Below are 20,741 nucleotides of genomic sequence, written 5' to 3' on the forward strand. Positions count from 1 at the left end.
AAAAGACACGACATACAGACGTACACAGGGAGCTTGTTTCTTCAGGTATTGTTTCCCACCCTTTCTCATTTGTGATTCGCACATCACTCAGCCCTGAAGCTCTGTTTTTCTGGAAAAAAAAGCCCTTTTCTCAGTTTTTCTCTCAACGCACATCTCTCTATTCTTCAATCTCTCATTTTCAATCCCCCCCCTGGGTGGTTGATGGATAAATAGATAGTTGCGGGGTCTTGCCCCTAGCATTCCGCTAGATTCTTCTTCTTCTTCACAACAGTGAGTTTCTCCCACAAAGGGACTGTGCTACAACTGGGTGTGTAGCAAATCTACAGCTGACATCGGTTGAGGATGCTCTGCTGGGGAGTTTGGACATGATTAGATCTATCCAGATGACGGAGTGGAATACCTTGCTCCATTCCAGTTCGTGCTTCGCACTTGGCTTGATACCTCGTTGCGTGGAGGATGTGAGAGCTTTCTGCCCTTTTGCGGTCAGCTTCAGTGGTGCCCTTTTCTGGCGAATACGGTGTCCTTTCCGGCAAGTGCATTGATAAAGGGGAAAAAGACAGAACACCTAACTCAACTGTGCCCCTAGTTAATCATTTTGACCATTTTTTGTTTTGTTTTCTACTAAAACAATTTTGACCAAAATGAAAGTTAGATTAACAGGCTTGTTCGATTTTTGATTTGAAATCATGCAAGTCAGGTTATGAGCACTGAAATTTTTTCCTTTTTGGGTCCAAGAAATGGTCCAGTTTTGGAAAAGATGGAATAATTTTTAAGAGATCAGTCAACCTCAGTAAGAATTCTCCAAAAATTGTTTTTGCAAACAGCCACTACTCAACGAGCCCGGAACTTACTCTTGAGATGCACAACCTCGGATCCCAAGGAAAATTGCCCCTTGTTTGAGGAGAGCTGCATGGCAATGGAAAGTTGGCCCTTGTATGAATAGCACCGCAACGCATTGGCAACGGAAAGTTGCCCCTTGTTTGGATAGTACCACAGCGCGTTGTAATCAGTCTTCACAATGAAGGTCACAACCAAACTCTCGGATACAGAGAAGGCAAAGATGATCAAAACCATTACATGGACACAATTGATTTGGAAGTGTTTATGGCTGGAGTTCAGAACGAAGTTACCTATGTATCCCAAAGATGGGAATCAAGCCTTACGTAGTTCTGGTTAAGGTACACTCGGGTATTTAACCTCTCCGTTTGCGCTCTAACTTTTGTCAAGGCCGCCCTTCCGGGTTTTCAACCTCGCGAGCTCTGTTTTTCTTTTCTTTTCATTTCTTCTCTTTTCATTTTCATTTTTTTCTCTTTGCATTTTTTCTCATTTTTTCTTTTTTTCTTCTTCTTTTCTTTGCTCTAACTTTTGCCTAGGTCGCCCTTTCGGGTTTTCGGCCCAGCGAGCCTCTCAAGGGTAAAAGTGTAGCTTTGTCCATGTCAAATGGTTTTGAGATCCTGAAGTCATCTGAATCTAGGAGAATGGCTGTTGTTCGCTGACGATGCAGGAGTCCATCGAATGGGGGGCTGAATTTGCCCCTAGTGTTGTGGATAGGAACTCAGTTGCTCTTCAGCAGAAACTGTCTTCTTTCCTCCCTTCTGGGATTTGGCATTCTTGCCAACCTTCCTTGATTTGTGGAATGATCCATCTTCAGCTTTTCGAGCACATTTGAAATTCTTTGCCCCTAGTTCCAGGGGTGCTTCTAATCTAGCTTTACAAGTTTCTTTTGATGACATCTGATCTTCTTGATCTAACTTTCTTGCCTCTTGTTTGAGGGCTACTTTGAATCTGGCCACACAGGCCTTACGTTGTAGTTGACCATTGAACATTTTTTAACTTAAGTCCAAGGTTTGACAATGAGGGGTCGAGTCTTAAGGCTGAGAGCGATCTTAGGCTGCACAATCTCAAGAGTGACTCCACACAGGTCTTCGTAAGATCGCGCAAAACAGTTTTTGAAATCTTTTAAGAAAGCGACAAATCGCTCGCGCTGAAGACAATATAGAACCAATCTGGATCAAGTCAGGATCCTTCTCAGTACTCACATTAACAAGCATGATCTTGATCATTAAGGGCTTAGCATGCCTCTCTTTCTCTCAATTGATCAAATTTTACAAAACCCGAGGAATTCCTTCCTCTTCGTTTTTATCACAATGTTTCGAAAAAAGTTTTGAAAAACTTAGGTCGATGCAATGAATTCAAGGCACAGAAAAGACACAGCTTCTAGTCAAATACTGCCATCTCATTTAGAATTTCTGGCACAACTGGCACACGGTAGAAGCAAACTCAAGAGTGTGAAAATCACTGCTGTTCTATTCAGATCTGTTGGCGTAACTGGCTCTTCGACATACACAGACTCAAAAGAAAAACGAAAACACAAACACAAAACAAGTAAGTGATGTCCGCGGTAACACCCCCAAAATCACCAGACTCCAACAAAACAGGACTGACTCGGTACAACAAGACAGACCCAACTGACTCAGTAAGAAAAGACTGACTTAATACAGAATGACAAGACTGACCCAATACCCAAGTCAGAAAGTACAAAACTAACATTCGCAAATGCTCAAAACAGTGTGTGCCATACGCCACATCCGGAGTAAACTGAGCGCCGCCCGCAGGTGGTTCATCCCTCGATTACATCGCATTATCCCCCATAAGTTCACTGATCAAGTGCCGATAGACTTTGCAGGACCCGGTGCGGGGATGACCCTATTGAATGTCCGTATCTTCCTGGACATTAGCTTTCTCCTCGAGTGTTGGAACTCTTGGTGGGGGAGGAGCCTGGTGTGAAGTAGATACTCCAGTTTGCTGCTCTAACCTGGCAATTGTCTCTGCCTGTTGGGTTATGACCACAGCCTGTTGCTTGGCGAATTCTGCTTGACGGACAGCATCTTGTTGCATGGCTTTCATACTATCCTGGAGTTGGCGCACCATCTCTTCCAGACCCGACATATTGTCCTGATCTAACTGAGCAACCGGTATATCTGTTTCTGCAGTAGGCTCAGAAATCTCAACCCGACTGCTCAAAGATCACTGATCTAGTAGCTGTTGTACTGGTGGTCTATGCCTGACTAGCCTTCTCTGGCCCTGATTACCCTTGAACTGAGTCTCTGACCTGACAAAGTCTATCAGCATAAATCCAATGTACCGGGGGATATTGGAGCCTTCTGAAGTTATAGTTCCAGGACTACCTAGCAAAAGAGAAAACAAGCAGCAACTCAGCCCGATTTCACCAGAATAGATATGAGCATTGCTGAATGACTGTATTCAACCACTGATCACTGTTCCCCAAATTATTGCCCCAAAACTGAACCTGATATCCGCGGATATAACCGATTCTCAAATTCTGATACTGATGCCCTTAGGCCTGATGCCCCTGACTTATAAACCGATACATGCATTCCTGTAGAGACCAACTCTAAAGCACATAGCAGATAAGTGAGAGCCAAAACACCCCTATGTTGGGGTAGGGTTTCCCTGTCTGATTTTGTCAGGAGCTAGGGTTTCACTATGCAAACAGCAGTTTCAAACAACCTATGATCGGGTAAGCAACCTGTCCTAGCTTGGAATGGTCACTATGGATTTCGATATGCACTAGGTCGAATGGTCAAAAAGGGTGTCCTGGTAAAAGCCGGGGTTTGTGTTCCCATATTAGCAGAGCCCGCAACCGGTCAACCTTATGGTCATGCCTTGACAAGGCAAGCCTGTGGCAAACCGCTCAAGAATAGCAGATGGCAAACACGATGTCCTAGGCGCACCAATGCACATGCAATGCAAAGAAACACATAAGTGAAATCAAAACAGGACATCACGAGTTCGAGTCAAGCTCTCTAAATCCCCAGCAGAGTTGCCAGAAACTGTAGACGTGCCCTGGGAGGGCCTCACTCTACAGTTCGGACTTGATTTGTTGTCTCGGTTCTTAATCTGAACCAAAGAGTCGAAATCCGGCAAATCATTTTGACAAAAATAGATTTTTAGAAAAGAAGTGCCAAACATGGACTGCTTTTCCAGATACAGAGTCGCCACCTAAATATTTTATTTTGGGAAATTTAGGAAACCCTGACTCGGTGCCAAAGGCCACGTGTCCGTCATCACCAAAGTTGCCTCGGCTCGGGAACTTGGGTACGATTGGGGAAGGTCAGCTATGAGCACCCCCTCTCGCCCGATCAAAGATCGGCCTCTACTAACCGTGATATCTTGTTTTGAAAGCATTATGTGTTCCTATTCCGGTTATTAGCCTAGAATTACTATGTGATGCGCACAGCAAAACAAGTATAGACTAAATTGCCTAAGTTGGAACAAAGCATCGCATTTCCGTTTGTTTGGAAAATGGTTTGAATTTTGCTACTCGTGAGTAGGCTAAAATACGGATTTCGATGAATTATCCCAATTCAAACAATCCAACCTTCACCCACAGGCATTCATGCAGTTATATCACATAAGCATATAGCCACATGGTAAGCATGCTATCATGTTAACATTCACACTCTGCGGGATGCTAAAGTATAAATACTTACATCGTACTCTGTGCCAAAACAGTGAACTAGTTAGTAATCATATGCATGATCCTATTTCATGTTAAGGTGGCTAATGCATCGCATACAAAATGTCACTAGAATAGGCTCGGCTAATCTATGAATGGCATGTGAGATACAACAGATAACATGTATTCAAGTTTGATTTGAAATACTCTGCAATTAGTATGATGCGCCGAGCCTGGTGCATGCAATACTGATGAATGATGCACGCATGCATAGCATAAGGATGCTAAATTAAATATGCCCTAGTACTAACCATCAAAGTAGGTAAGTAAAAGGGAGAAAGAAATGGGGGTTGGAAGACATGCACGTATGCACCCACACTTATTACAAATTTGCCCTCGCTCGGTGGGACCGAAAGAATAATACAATTGAACTAACTATCAAGCTAATTAAATATTAGAAACAATTAACTAGTTAAGAAAATTAACTAAGCTAATTAACCAATAAAAGACGCCTCGGGAAGAGGGCCCAATGCAAGCGCGTTCGGTTCCGCTCGGAAACCCATTGCCATGTACAAGTTGCCTCTGTTTTCCCTGCTCTGCTCCTCTAAGAATGGCACATTTCCCAAGGAACACTCTCTGGACATTGGGGAACACCACCAGCCATGAGGAATGGTCACCGGCCATGGGGAATAATCACCGGCCACTGGTTAAGCTCTCGGCCATCCATACTTGGTCGGTCGGCACTAAAGATGGCCGGCCGGCCAAAGCTTCCTGCAGAATCCTGTTTTGACAGCAGTAGAGGGCAAAACAAGGCATGGCAATGCATTCCAAGCCAATGTGTGCATCAACACATCCGTTATCATGTTTATGACTCAAAGGGACATGGTTCTTGGTTCTCGGACCATCAATCGCGCATTTCAATGCGTGATGGTCCAAGAAGCCAAGTTGTGCATTTTCATGTCAAATGAAATGCAAACCAAATAAGCATATAAAGGTCTAACCTCTATCACTTGATTTCAAGAGGCAAGGCATGCATGTCCAATGCAATGCAACCTAGGCATGGAGGGTAAGTATGCAACACGAACATGTGGCAAGCATGCGAAGCATATAACAAGTATGCAAGCTAATTGAGTATGCAAGATGAAATGCCAACATTCAAACATGCAAAACATATGGCATGTTAAGCAATCAAACAAAGATGAGAATGCATGCCAAATGCACTATGATTCAAGCATGCAACACATGCGATAGGCCAAGTGTGTGACACCATACAAGGCAAGCATGCCACAATATGCAAACAATGGATTTATACCAATTTGGACAGCCTCCAACTAGGCCCAAAACAGTGGCCAATGCTAAGGAAATGGGGGCCAAATGCACATACAAGCATGCATGCAAACATGGTCCATCACTTAGGCATCAAAAGGCAAGTTTTAAGCACACTTAAAAGAGATGATCATGGACACATGGCAAGCATACCAAACTATGAAATTGCATAAAATAGAGGTGCCAAACCAACTAATTAAAGCAAGCAAAGCCTGCTCATGACATCACACATTCAAGGCCTACAAGCTAGAATGCAAAGGGACTATACAAAGCATGTTGATCATGACCAAAGCAACTGAAAACAGAGCTAAAGCACATGAAAACATACACAAAAGCTTCACAAAGCTTGGCCAAAATCATGCTAGAACAAGGGTCAAAGCCTAAAGCATGTTAAGGCAAATTTATGGCATTACAAGACAAGTATGCTAAGCATGCGTGGTGTGTCTAAACCAAGTAAAAATAGTGCTACATCATGACATAATAAGCACAAATAACACTTAAGACATGGCCAACATGCACTTAAAAATAGTGCTCACACATGAGGCTAAAATGGCATATATTGAAGACAACAAGGAGAGGGGGTGGCCCTCTCCTTCTTAGGACCTTAAACCACCATCCTCACCACTGAAATCACCACTGAAATCCCTCAAGATTTCAGTGGTGAGGAGGCCCAAACAAGGTGGTCCCGGAGCTCGCCAAAATAGCACAAAAATGGGGCCAAACAAGCCCTAAGAGGGGTCAAACAACCTCAAACAACAAAACACCCTTAAACAAATATTTAGAGAAGGCAAAAAAAAAAGGCTTTTATATGTTATACACAAAGTCTAAAAATAGTCGCAAGATGGGCAAAAAGACTATGCAAATATGGGGTAAAAAGGGGTAAGTTCTTACCCTTGTTGACCTTCTTCAAGAATGATGCTCCAGCTGGTCCTCAATGCTCAAAACTAGTCAAGAACACCAAGAACAACCCTCTGGCCCCTCAGCAACCAAGAGAAGGTGTAGAACTAGGTGTTTGTGCACAAAAGTAAGACACAAACACACACAAGGCAAAAAAGAGGGAGAGAGAAATATAGAGATAGGATAGAGACACTATGACCTAACCCTAATATCAAAACTCCTCTGGCTTTTTTTGTCTAACCCTAATGGAGGGAGAAGAGGCCTCCACTTATAGAGCTTCCCTCTTGCAAAACTTCTCAAGTAAGCTAGTCAAGAGGGAGATCCCTCCATACACGTATATGAAGGGGAACAAAGTGTATGCCAGCTAGCACAGCTGGCATAAAAATATCTGCAAAAGCAGATGAACAATGGTCGGCCGGTCAAAAATGCAATTTGACCAAAATAGATGGCCAGTCGACCATCTAGAGTGCCAGTCAGCCAAACATTTGGCCGATGGCAACAAGACACAGCCGGTGGCCTTAAGCCATGGCCGGTGGAGTGTGAAGATGGCCAACAAGGCATTCCCTGCCCTCCAAAGCAAAAACACAAGTGTTTGGTGCAAGACCAAACACAAAACAGTCGAGTCGAGAGATCCTGAGGCGAGGCGCGTAGCCAAGACCTCCGAGAACTCAAGACGAACACAAACAAGGATGATCACCGAGTGTTCAAACGGTGACGTCCAAGTCTTGAGGACGGTCAAAAATGGGGTGTCTACACCAAGTAAAAGTTAGAGTATGAAAAAAGTGGGAAAATAGAACATAAAAAATGAAAAAAAAAAAAAAAACTCTCAAGGTCGAAAACCCAGAAATGAGGCTTTGGCAAAAGTTAGAGCACAAAAGGAGAGTGTTAATACCTGAGTGAACCTTACCTAGAACTACATGAGGCTTGATTCCTATCTTTGGGATACGTAGACGGTTTCATCTTGAAGTCCAACCCTAATCATTTTTCAACTCACTCATCTCGTCCATGGTTGATCGGTTGTTGTCCTATCCATGTTTGATTGGCTCTTTCCATTTGATTCAATCGTTTTATTTCTACTTCATGATGGCTTCAATTGTAAGGCAGATTCAGTTGTGCATCTCAAGGGTTGGTTTCATGTTGGTCGAGTAGTGGCCATACAAATACAGATTTTGAAGATTTTTAATGGAGTTGACTGATTGTCTAAAAAATTATTTCATATTTTGTAAAATCCAAACCATTCTTTGGGCCAACAAAGAAAAGGGAAATTTTTTTAGTGCTCACAGCTTGACGTACATGATTTCAAAATAGAGAGTGGAACAAGCATGACAATCTAATTCTCATGTAGGCCAAAATATTTTAAGCAGAAAACCAATAAATAGTTTAAGCAATGAACTAGGGGCGCAGTCGAGTCAGGTTTTCTATCTTTCCCTTGTATTCTTGATAGTCTCCATTTACAATGTTAATCACTCACCGAAAAGTGCATAATCATTGTAATAGAACCCTTTTAGTCGGTCAGTTGTCTGGGCAGTTGACCGGCAGTGTCTTTTTTTTTTTTACTCTAGTTTTATCGTGCCCACGATATTCTTATGCTATGCCCGCAAGCATCACGCCTGTGACAGTCTACACTACACTCACGATGTTTATAACCATGGTCGCATTTGTCACGCTAGCGGTGTTTCTCATCATCCCCGCAATGAAATTCTGTGTTCTTTCTATTCTAGCAAGTTTCAGTTGGTCTATATCGTTTAGGTTTTTCTTTTATTGTGTTTGATTTCTAGTCTATTGAGGGCTCAATATTTAGTTCAGAATTCATTAAAACGCAACCATTTTCAATTTCAAAATTCAAAACAAAATGATTTTTAAGCTCAATGTTGTGCCATTCATGCCATTCAGATTTGCAAAACAATTTTGTTTTTACTTATTTATTTATTTTTTTTATTTTTTATTGAATGTCAAGGATCAAACCTTGATCAAAGTTGTACAAAAGATAGTGGAAGTTATAAGTGCCCACTCCCAAGCAAAAATACAGAAAAAAAACAAATTGCAAAAATGCTAAAAAAAAAAATTGAAAAAAAAAACAGAGAGATTGAGAAATTTCTCGAATTTTGGCAACAGCCCAGCGACGAAGATTATAAACTGACTTCATTTGCAGACAACTTCATCTCTCGACTCTACTGTTAGCTACCTCGCCACATCTTCATTCCTTGGAAGCCATTAAAGACTGCCTCGGCATTGGTAGAGTTTCCAAAAGAAATTACTCCCCGCCAGCCGTCAACTACAGAATACAAAGGTACTTCGAATCGGGCCACCGAGGTAGCCTATCGTTTCAGCTCTTTGTTCTACTTTTTCAATGCAATAATCTCTGCTCAAGCGTCCTTGTACATACGTTGGAGTAAGGAGAGCTAAGCGTTTAGCCGATGTAGTTCACCCCTCCCACCCTGCAGCCAGCAGGAAAAATTGGAGACCGCGGTCATGGTCTCCACACAAGACTTGAATATGTAATGATTGGCATCGATGTCAGATTGTGTTGCCATCAGTTGGTCAACTAACAACATAGAAAAGCTAAGAACAAAGGCAACGTAATAACCCCAATCCGTAATCTTCTCTTATTCAGTAATTAAGGATGTTAATTAAGAGGTTAAAATAAATTATGTATTCATTGCGTGTTTTGCATGCTATTTGACTTTCTATCTCTTACTCATAGAAATATCTGTCTGGATTTCTGCATTGATTTGAAAATTGAAAGCCTTATCGGCTTTTGAAACCAAAATTGGTTACATCAATACGCTATTTGGAATTTTTAGAACACTTTAGCAAGTTTGATCAAATATTGATTCAGATTAATTAATTGTGTTTAATTGGTCTAATGTTCTAAATATTGTAACAAGCCACTATAGCTATATATATATATATTGATCTTTAAGTTCATTTGAGCTCATCTCTTCATCATTTTGAGCTCCCAAAATCTGATAATACATTGTGGAGAGAGAGAGATCATCTAGAGAGAGAAAGTGTAGAGATTGAGAGGAACTTGAAGATATAGCTTGAATTGATCAAAGTTTGTGCAAGAACAAGTGTGTTTGAAGCCTCTAGATAAGAATTTACCTTTCAATTCTTGAAAAGGATGTGTTTTAGAGTTGTGTTCATGGATTATACTTGACCTTTTGCATATATTTTGCCCAGTTAAGTTCCAATTCTAGCATCTATGTTGGACTTGTAGGTTAATTTGTACATGCATATTTCATCCATCATGTGTTGATTCCTAAATTCATGTTTTGGAAAGGAGTTTGGTACATACTTGGAGCCTTTGAGCTCAAATTTCCCAAGTTCATGAGTTTGAAAAAGAAAGAAAGTTAATTCATTGCATGCAAGTCAAGAACATGGAGTTTTGAACCTTGTTTTGGCAGTTTTAAATTCATATCATTGCCTGCATGCATTGTACATTGAGTTTCAAGTTTGGTTTTGAAAGAATTGACATGCTTTGGGCCTTGATTTTGCGAAATGATCCTTAATTCAAGCTGTTCTATAAGTTTGTACATGTTTTCTCAAGTTTTGGCCCAAAAGAATAAGTTTTGATGCATTGAATTTGAGTTTTGATTATTGAATGCAAATTTGGGAATTCCAGAATTCTGTCACAAAGCTTGAGCGAACAAAGCTTCACTTGAGCACATATTGCGAGCTCTCAAAAGTTTTGCGGTCGAGGTAGTTGGCTCGAGCGAGCAAAGCTTTGCTCGAGCGATCTTATATTTTAAAAGTACATAGCTCGAGCGACCAAAAGTTGGATCGAGCCAAGATTTTCAGCATCCTATACTTTTGTAGACCAAGGGGTCCGCTAGAGCGACCAAAGCTTCGCTCGAGCGAACTTCCCTATTTTTTTTAAATTTTGTCAAGTATTTCAAAGTGTTAAATTGCATCCTCATTGCATCCTAGACATTCTTAAGCCATGGCTATGCCACAATAATGAGGATAAGAATTAGAAACACCCCTAAAAAGAAATCTAATAAGTCAAGTGTATTCAGAGTGTGTGTTTCAATGTGTACAAGCAATCTGATATGAAATAATAAGAAGCTAACATAAGGAAAGTTAAGCCATAATGGCCATATGAATGTGTAATGTTAAGACATGTTTTATGCTATGTACGTTTGTGATTGTAGGTTAAGACTCGAGGACCGATCAACCGTTTCTGGAGCTCACTATGAGTAATGTTACTGTAAAGATATGTTCATATGAATTATTTTTGAAATGTTATTGGATAAGTTATGATTTCTGAAATGATATTTTGTTTAGATGAACAAATGTTCTATTTTGATCTATTATGGCATCCAAAGGAAGTCCCCAAGTCATGGGGGATATCATGTTAATGCGAGTCCATGACATATATGTGATTACGAGATCTCGCTAGCCACTTGACAAAGTGGCGTTATGTTTGATAATCGATGTCCTAGACCGATTACTGTAGTCGGAAGATGATACGTTATGTTCTGTTGGATATACCATTATTATGTTCAGATATGAGAATGATTATGCTATGACATGTCTTATGATTATGAAATGTTCGGAATTTATTTACTGACCTTTTTACCTTAATGTTATTCACTAGGCTTTAGCTCGCTGTGTGTATATATATTTATAGGTGGGCGAAATGAAGGACAAGCCTAGAACAACTCCTTTAACCAATCCACTAGCTAAAGCCTTTTGAATTTTTGCTACCTCTGAGTTGAGGCTAAGTCGTGGTGGCCTTTGGCGAGTTTCATGTTTATGATGTGAGAGTTTTGATGATATGTTTATTTATAGATGAAAGTTTTTGTTTATCAGTAGTAGAGCTAAGTCCCTTTTGTTTTATATGTATATGGTTGGCATAAGAATGATGTGATAATATATGTAAAAATGAGTTTAAATTTTGTATCCCATATAAGTATGCACTGCTCTATGGACATTGCATTTTGATATTTTCTTCCACTAGCCCCTTATTTTGCTAATCTATCTTAGAGGCCTTCGGTAATCTTAGGATTACTGGCCGGTTACGATGCTAAACCTATAGGGGCAGGTTTGGATTGTGACATAGTGGTATCAAAGCACATGTTATACCACACACACGAGTCCATATGAGCTATAGGATGTCCTAGAAAAGAATTAGGGGCATTGCATTGACATGTGTGAGTGTGTGTGAACTTTTATCAACATATATGAAGTAGAAATGAAAAACTATGAGCATGAACAAAGAAGTTATGTGTAAGAATGAGTAATTTGATTTTGATATTGTACATGAAACTGATATGAATATGAGCCATAGAATATTGAATGAAAAACGTGTATTGGATATGAAACTTATATGAACATGCAAGTTGTGTGACTTGTAAGAACTATTTGCCTATGTTTACTATTGCCTCTGCTTACATATAGACAAATGGAAGGAACGAGAAAGACGAATCTGAATCCTTTGATACTCAAATTGACTGACTAGAAAGAATGAACAGTGGAAGTTTTAACTGGAACAGTGAGACAGTTGATGTAGACTCTGTGCAAATTGTTTATGTGGAATTAGTGTGGGAAATCGTACGCTCCTTGACTCGATATGAAACTGTGTACATGCTGACTTAAACTTAGTGAAGTATTAGAACTATGAACTTGTGCTATATATCTAGAAATATTCATTATGTAGAACTATTGGAATTAGAAACTTATGCTAATTATCAGAGAATAAATCTTTGTTATTGAGCATTACTGGAAGGCTAGTGACACTACAACAAGTTTGGGATTTAAAGACGAAACAAATTTGTCCAAAAATGTATATATTTCGTCACCCAAACTAATTACGACGAACATTTTTTGTCACCCGTTTTGTCGCCAAAGGGTCGTCGCTAAAGGGTCTTAGAGACGAAAAAAAAAATTCATCATTGAAAATGATAAATTTGTGACGAATTTTTTTGTCTCCAATACACTTTGTGGGAACATACTTGTAAGTAATTAGCAACAAAATATTTTGTCATTAAAGGAGAAATTAGAGACAAAAGTATTTTGTCATAAATATAAGAAATAGAGACGAAATAATTTTGTCAAGTTTAATATAAACCAAGACGAAAAATTTTTGTCAAAGAAGCTACCAATAGAGACAAAAAAAAATTCATAATTAAAAATGATATATTTGTGACGAATTTTTTTTCTCTCCAATACTCTGTTGGAAACATACTTGTAAGTAATTAGTGACAAAATATTTTGTCATTAAAGAAACAAATTAGAGACAAAATTATTTTTTCATAAATATAAGAAATAGAGACGAAATAATTTTGTCACGTTTAATATAAACGAAGACAGAAAAATTTTGTCAAAGAAGCTACCAATAGAGACAAAAACAAATTCATCATTAAAAATGATAAATTTGTGACGAATTTTTTTGTCTCCAATACACTCTGTTGGGAACATACTTGTAAGCAATTAACGACAAAATATGTTGTCATTAAAGGAGAAATTAGAGACAAAAGTATTTTGTCATAAATATAAGAAATGGAGACAAAATAATTTTGTCACGTTTAATATAAACGAAGACGAAATTTTTTTGTCAAAGAAGCTACCAATAGAGATAAAAACAAATTCATCATTAAAATTGATGAAATAATGTCAAAAAAAATTCGTCACACATTGAGGGTAATAGTGACAAAATGTGACAATATTTTTTGTCATGACAAATTTATTTAGCAACGAAATAAAGAATTCATGACAAAATTAATCATCCACCTAAGCCGAATAAGAGACAAAAAAAACCTTCTTTAGGGATGGAAAATTTTGTCAGTAATTCCATAATATTTTTTTCCACATTATATACCTATTTTATCAAAATCTAAATTTTAGTTCAACAAATATAACCCTATTCATGTTGAAACCTGTTGAATATAACAATTCTATCACAACTTAACCTAACCTGTTATCAACACATTTACGAATTAACAAAATGAAAATATCAATTCATCATTACAAATAATTTCATCCTAATACAATAAACTAGTGAAATATCCACAAAATATCCAAAAGTTACAACTGGTTCAATTCCACCAAAAATCAAACAATAACTAGTGCAACTCCAAAAAGTGTGTATCCTTATCAAACAAAAATGAACATTCAAGCAAATTACATCGTTGTTGCACGTCAAAAATGCCACCCCAATCCAATCTGTAAAAAAATAAATTAAAAGTTTTAGTAATTAATCAATTATACAAAAGATTAAAAACATTAGTAACTCATCAATTTACAATTAGATCAATTATACAATTTATCCCTGTAACAGACTTGTTTTGAGATTATGAGAACAAAAAATTAATTTTAAGGCTAATTCACAAATGGTGCATCCCATTAATGTGCTGTAAGTTCATACAACTTATATTGGTCCCTCCTAAGGCGTTTCTATTGGTTCCTGTACAAATATGTATTTATGTGATAATTTAGCATTTCGATGGCCTTTTTTGAAGCTTTAAGTATAGAGAAAAAAAATATTTTTTAGATTAATTCACAATTTATACATCCCGTGCACCTGTACAAATTGGATGTCATATGCATGTTTCCATTACTTCCTAACTCTTCAAACATGTATTCTTTTATAAAATTTGTTATATTGAAATTAATATACTTTACCAAGAAGTATGTCCACTTGTGGATGAGTCCCCTCCACTTCCAAAGTGTCCAGTGAATCCTTTGGTCCTCAAAAAGTTGACAACATCAGCCATTATCTCCCCTCGCTTCTTCTTACCCTCTTCAAGATCTTCTATTTTATTGTTCTGCATTTGTATTTGTTCCTTCTGTGTCTCTATTTGCATCTCAAGGCACTTCACATAATCATTTGTTTCAGCATATATGATAGTGGTCCTCCTAATAGAGAATGAAGGTCTCATGCCAAGTTCCTTCACATAGCCAGACCTTGGCTTTAGGACTTTGATTGATAGCTTTTCTACAGTCAGAGGGGTTGATCCTGGCTGTGAGAAGTGATCAGCCTGTGTCTGTATCATATTTTCCTATTAAATATAAAAAAAATTAAATAATTATTAGAAAATTAAATAAGATTATAACAAATAGTATTCTAAAATTTTGTTAATAAAAATTGCAATATATACTCACATAATTACACTGAGCTTGAGATGAGATCCACTCATGTGTTTTCTCATTATAGTAAGTTTCCTTGTACAACTCTGCTAGATCAGGTAGCATCTTCTTTTCTCGTGCCTAATTCGATAGACCAAATATTCAATAAATAAAGCTAAGAATCTAATATAATTCTGAAAGTGCAAGGATATGTACCAGTTTTCCTACTCTAAAAGGGATTGACCTAGAACCATACCTATGTTTTGTATACATCCTTTCTCTATTCGCGATGTTGGCCTTTGATTGTTCCTATAAGGAAGAATGACCAATGTAACAATGAAATGTATCATTAGTAAGACAAATATGTTGGTTTTTGATTGTTCCTGTAAGGAATAATGAACCAATATAACAATGAAATGTATCACTAGTAAAACAAATTTAATGCTTGATAATAAAGAAATTGCATTGTTCCTCTCTATCATTTTCCTATATATCATTTCAACTTAAAAGATATTTCAAATTATTCACTAGTTTCATTCAATTCTTTGAAAAATAGATTAGAGGACTTGTTGAGATTGCATCATAAGATGGTTTTTTTGAATGAAAAAAGAAAAATGAGTAATTTACACCGTTCACAAATAGGGGGCATATAAGCATGGGCAAGATAAATTGTGAAAAAATCCATTTACATTTCACAAGATATGGAACAATTACTGATACCAAACTCATAACCCTTTCTTTCTTCCACAACTCTATCAAATCTAAAGTTCTGTCTCAATATCCTATATTAGTTACTTAGCTAGTTGCTTATCATTATCATGAAACTTCAGACCAAACCCAAGAACAAACAAAAAATTAATACAATCATAGAAACTGAAATCTTAGTTCTTTATTCTATGATGTGAAAGATGCACTTTAAGGAACCATAAATTAATCTCCTATTATGCGAGCCTTCCAATCCATGTTTAATAGTTTCCCTTTCTCATTTTCCCACTTATTTGGTTTTTATTATGTTCCACTTACATGCCTAGAAGATAAAGGGAAAAGAATACATATGGAATTTCACAACAAATTGATTGTGTTCTTTCTAGTTTTTTTAGAATCTCTCCCTATTCTAATCAAATTCTTTCTTCGCTGATATAATAAAAAAAGATGAAAATGTTACCAGAAATTCTTTACTGTTCCACTTTTTATCAATAAGATCTATCCACTTGGTAGGATCAACATTCTTCGGTGGGTCGTTTCTTGCATACTCCTCCCCTTTAGCCTCCTTTAGCTTCATGAATTGTTTGTGCAGCCTATAGGCATGGTTACTCAATCTCCGACCAAATTTTGTGTTCATTGCCTTCACTATATCAACAGGGTCTCCTTGTAAATCAAATTGATCCTGTAAAAATAGATAAGTCATAGATAATTCTTATAAAAAATAAAATAATTACAATAAATAATTAAGATTTCTAACCTATTATAAAAATGAGTAAAATGTCCTATAATAGAGTAGACAATGAACTTACATTCAAGCGTTGAAACATCGCCTCCTTAACGGAGGCATCAACATACTTCCACCTACGAACACGTGGATCTAGTAAACGAGTTCGCACTTCTACACCAATCTTTGAGGCAAGTTTTGAGGCATAGTCCCCTACCGGTGCACGAAATTCTGGAGAGATAGGCACGCTAAGCTTTCCATCTCTATCAACAAGGCCTTGAATAGTTTTTGATGCTTTGAATAGTTTTTCACACTACATAGGATATATGTATCCATAGAATTTATTATATTTAGGATTTCCATCATTTTTTTTAATATGATATTTATGATCTTTAATATCAAAAAATAAAAAAATAATAATTACAAAGTGGATCCCAATTAATTGAGAGAAAAAAATGATTAGTTTAATTAAAATTTAGAAATTATTAATTGTGATTCTTTTTTTTATTTTGTTTATAATTGTACTTCAAATTTTATCATTTAATTATTATCATAAATATTATTATGTTTAAATTTTTATATTAAATGTAAAATATAGAGTGCCTGTAGTAAACTACCACAGAACCAACTCATATTTTAGTGTCTGTAGGGTCTATGAAATAGTTCAACTCATATTTGAGTGTCTGTAAAATATAGAGTGTTTGTAGTAAATTTTTATATTAATTGTAGTTCATTATTTTCTTATCATGAACCAACTCATATTTGAACTATTTCAAATTCATTATCTATTTTGATATTATATTAAATTGTTAATTACCAACTCATTCAAAAGATTAAACTATTAAAAAGACACACCTTATTAGTTATATTATTTTCTTATCATGAACCAACTCATAATTGACTTGTTTGGTTTTAATAAATTTGAGCTCATATCAAAATTGAGCTAACACAAGCTAGCAATAGCAGAAACAGACAGAAAACCTTATTAGCACAAACCATTCAAGAGCAACCAAGGAAGAAAAAGAAAAAAAGAAGCATACACAATACTTCATGTTATTAGGCTCTCTCTCTTTCTTAGTTGATCCTTAAATAAATTCTAATTTATCTCAAGTATACAATCAAATTATTAAAATATTTTTAAACATAGGATTCATTATCTATTTTGATATTATATTAAATTTTTAATTACCATCTCATTCAACAGATTAAACTATTAAAAAGACAAACACCTTATTAGTTATATTATATTCTTATCATGAACCAACTCATAATTGAATTGTTTGGTTTTAATAAATTTGAACTCATATCAAAATTGAGCTAACACAAACTAGCAGTAGCAGAAGCAGTCCAGAAAACCTTATTAGCACAAACCAATCAACAGCAACCAAGGAAAAAAAGAAAAAAGGAAGCAGGCACAATACTTCATGCTATTAGGCTCTCTCTCTTTCGTAGTTGATCCGTAAATAAATTCTAATTTATCTCAAGTATACAATCAAATTATTAAAATATCTTTAAACATAGAATTCATTATTTATTTTGATATTATATTAAATTGTTAATTACCAACTCATTCAACAGATTAAACTATTAAAAGGACAAACACCTTATTAGTTATATTATATTCTTATCATGAACCAACTCATAATTGAATTGTTTGGTTTTAATGAATTTGAGCTCATATCAAAATTGAGCTAACCAAACTAGCAGTAGCAGAAGTAGCCCAGAAAAACTTATTAGCACAAACCAATCAAGAGCAACCAAGGAAAAAAAGAAAAAAAAGAAGCAGACACAATACTTCATGTTATTAGGCTCTCTCTTTCTTAGTTGATCCTTAAATAAATTCTAATTTATCTCAAGTATACAATCAAATTATTAAAATATTTTTAAACATAGAATTCATTATCTATTTTGATATTATATTAAATTGTTAATAACCAACTCATTCAACAAATTAAACTATTAAAAAGACAAACACCTTATTAGTTATATTATATTCTTATCATGAACCATAATTGAATTGTTTGGCTTTAATAAATTTGAGCTCATATCAAAATTGAGCTAACACAAACTAGCAGTAGCATAAGTACCCAGAAAACCTTTTGAGCACAAACCAATAAAGAGCAACCAAGGAAAAAAAAGGAAAAAAGAGAAGAAAAAAAAAAAAACAGCACCAATACAACAGCAGGGGCACAACAACATCATAGTGACATTACAAAAACAAACTCCCTTGTGACACAGCAGCCAACAACTCCAGCGGCAGACAGACCCCCACCATCGCAGATTATATACCAGGTCATATGTAAAAAAGATTCAAATAAGAATTTTCATATTAGAAGCGAAGTGACACATGCATGGTATGACTTAAATTTGGAAGAAACCCCAATTGGCTTACAACTTTTAACAAACACCTCACATTCGCACAATTTGATGGAGCATTCTTGGCTTAAGAGAGGGAAGGAAAGTGGGTTTGTTTGTGTTCCTAGGATGGAAATAGAACTATTCCAGCCAAGAAAAAAAATTGCCTGATGCAATGATACAAGATAAAGAATAATAATTCATATCACACCCAAAAGAAACAAATATAAGAAGACACCCAAACATGCCTTAATTATTCATCTATCTCTCTCTTAGCAAACACCCATTGCAATTATAATTCCCACATTGCAGAAGAATACCATAAACCCAGTAAGTTCACTAAATGAGATAACAACTGACTAACTCCAATTCCAATTCATCTAGGAAAAAAAAAGTAAATAAATAAAGATAGAGAAGCTCCAACAAATAGTGACAGAAAGAGACAGAGTACAGAATAACCTACGAATTTTTATTTTTTTTATGTGATTTCACTTTTAGTCGTGTTTTAACTTGGGAGCTTCGTGATTTAAATGTTGAAAGCTATCCAAAAATTGGGTCTTTAAATTATCATGAAATCTAGAAGTGGTTTGGTTTGAAATTTGTGCTCAGATTTTATTTTATTCGCAATGAGAAACCGATAGCTTAGTTTATTTAATAGAGAACAGAGAAAATCCAAGCACTTTAGACCCATTAGAACAACATACGAACAACAGAAACAAAATGAAAATATCAGAGAAAAAACCTAGGGTTCATAATGGGAGGGAAGAAAGGGAAGGAAAGAAAGATACATGTGTATCGTGAGAGTCTCTTCCAATCAGATTGTGGAAAGAATGCTTCAGCAAAGAGCCGGTCCCTCTGCCGTGGGTTGCAACAGTAAGCAAACTAGAGAAAGAGCCGAGGTAACAAACGAGATAGATGAAATTTGATGGTCCTGAATATCCACAACCCTTCAACTTCTGAGCCAAATTGTCTTTAGATATGTTCTTTGTGAGGAAGTTTTTATTATCTATAATAGGCCCAAATTTTATTTTTTTTTAAAGACAAAATAGTTTGTCACCAATCACCAATTTTGGGCGCCTATTTTTTGCATGTGGCGCCAAATATTTGGATTCTTTTTGTGACAAAAACATTTCCTCACCAAATTAAAATTTTCGTCTCCAAAAGAAATCCCCTTTTTTTGATTTTTATGACAAAATTAAAAGGGTTTATTTGACTTATTTTTTGAAAACGGCTTTTAAATTAATTGCAAGTCTTAGTATTTTTTTATTTTTTATTTTAGTCACATTTTTTATAAATAAAAAAAAATTAGTTGTACATCTAAAAAGTAAAAAATAAAAAAAAAAAACTAAAATATGAAAAAATTTCAACAAAGACGAATGAAAATTCATTTAAAAATAATATATGAGAATTTAAATCAAAAAAATTTTAAAGTTCAAAAATTAGCCAATAATAATATGAAAAAAAACAAGTTAGAGTTTTTTCTTATTTTTTTTATTTTTAGATACACGTAATTTAAATATACTTAAAACGTAAAATATTTATAAAAAAACCAAAAATCAATAAAAAAAATGACAGTGTACTAAATTTTTATATTTTTTTGTATGTGGTGAATTTTTTATCGTGTTTTGATAAATTTTGTAATTTTTAAGTTTATCTAAAGGGCAAATTACACATATGGTCCCTATACTTTGTCTTTTGTGTCATTTTGGACCCTACACTTTCAATTGGCACAATTTTAATCCTTAATTTTAAATTTTATGTCAATTTGATCCATCGATAATGCTGTTAGTGTTTTTAATGAAAATAATCACTGAATTGATTGAAATTAACTCACCAAAGTTAGTAAATTTATAATTTTACTATAAAAAAAATATATTACACCTGACATTTATGACACAGGGGCAATTGCTGCAATTTGCCCTTATCTAAATTCAATGGATCTAAAAAAAAAAAAAAAGAAAAAAAATTATAATATTTTAAAATGTTCACTAAAAAAATACAGATTAAAAATTAAATATTGAGAACTCCATAGTAAACAAGGTAATGTTTTCTATTATTTTTCTTTGTATTTTTTGTCACAAAAAAATAGCCACATTAATTATCTACTTTTTTTTTTTTTTTTTTTTTTTTGTGGAGAGGTTTTGACCTTCGATTTTTCTGAAATGAGTTTTCTAGATGGAAAGG

General features: G+C 35.7%; 1 protein-coding gene and 1 long non-coding RNA gene across 2 annotated transcripts; both read right to left on the reverse strand.

The window, feature by feature from the left end:
* Positions 1–13,612: 13,612 nt before the first annotated feature.
* On the reverse strand, positions 13,613–14,623 carry LOC114257281 (uncharacterized). Its single transcript, XR_003627512.2, has 2 exons — positions 14,330–14,623; positions 13,613–13,870 (listed from the first exon to the last, which is right to left on the reverse strand). It is a non-coding gene; the product is annotated as an uncharacterized LOC114257281 (long non-coding RNA).
* A 430-nt stretch (positions 14,624–15,053) lies between these two features.
* On the reverse strand, positions 15,054–20,445 carry LOC145807244 (uncharacterized). The gene is made up of 4 exons (XM_082905198.1): positions 20,439–20,445; positions 19,346–19,563; positions 16,288–16,515; positions 15,054–16,160 (listed from the first exon to the last, which is right to left on the reverse strand). The coding sequence occupies exons 1-4, from the start codon at positions 20,443–20,445 to the stop codon at positions 15,888–15,890; spliced, it is 726 nt and encodes a 241-aa protein (XP_082761324.1). The 3' UTR covers positions 15,054–15,887.
* Between the last annotated feature and the right edge of the window lie 296 nt (positions 20,446–20,741).

Source organism: Camellia sinensis, chromosome 14 (genome assembly GCF_055761805.1).
Source record: "Camellia sinensis isolate YWXY chromosome 14, ASM5576180v1, whole genome shotgun sequence".
In the NCBI taxonomy this organism is placed as follows: domain Eukaryota; kingdom Viridiplantae; phylum Streptophyta; class Magnoliopsida; order Ericales; family Theaceae; genus Camellia; species Camellia sinensis.

Coding starts and splice junctions, on each gene's coding strand:
- LOC145807244 (XM_082905198.1), bottom strand. Junction 16,516..19,345: donor GAGACTCTCACGATACACAT/GTATCTTTCTTT, acceptor TATCCTATGTAG/TGTGAAAAACTATTCAAAGC. Junction 16,161..16,287: donor CGATGTTTCAACGCTTGAAT/GTAAGTTCATTG, acceptor CTATTTTTACAG/GATCAATTTGATTTACAAGG.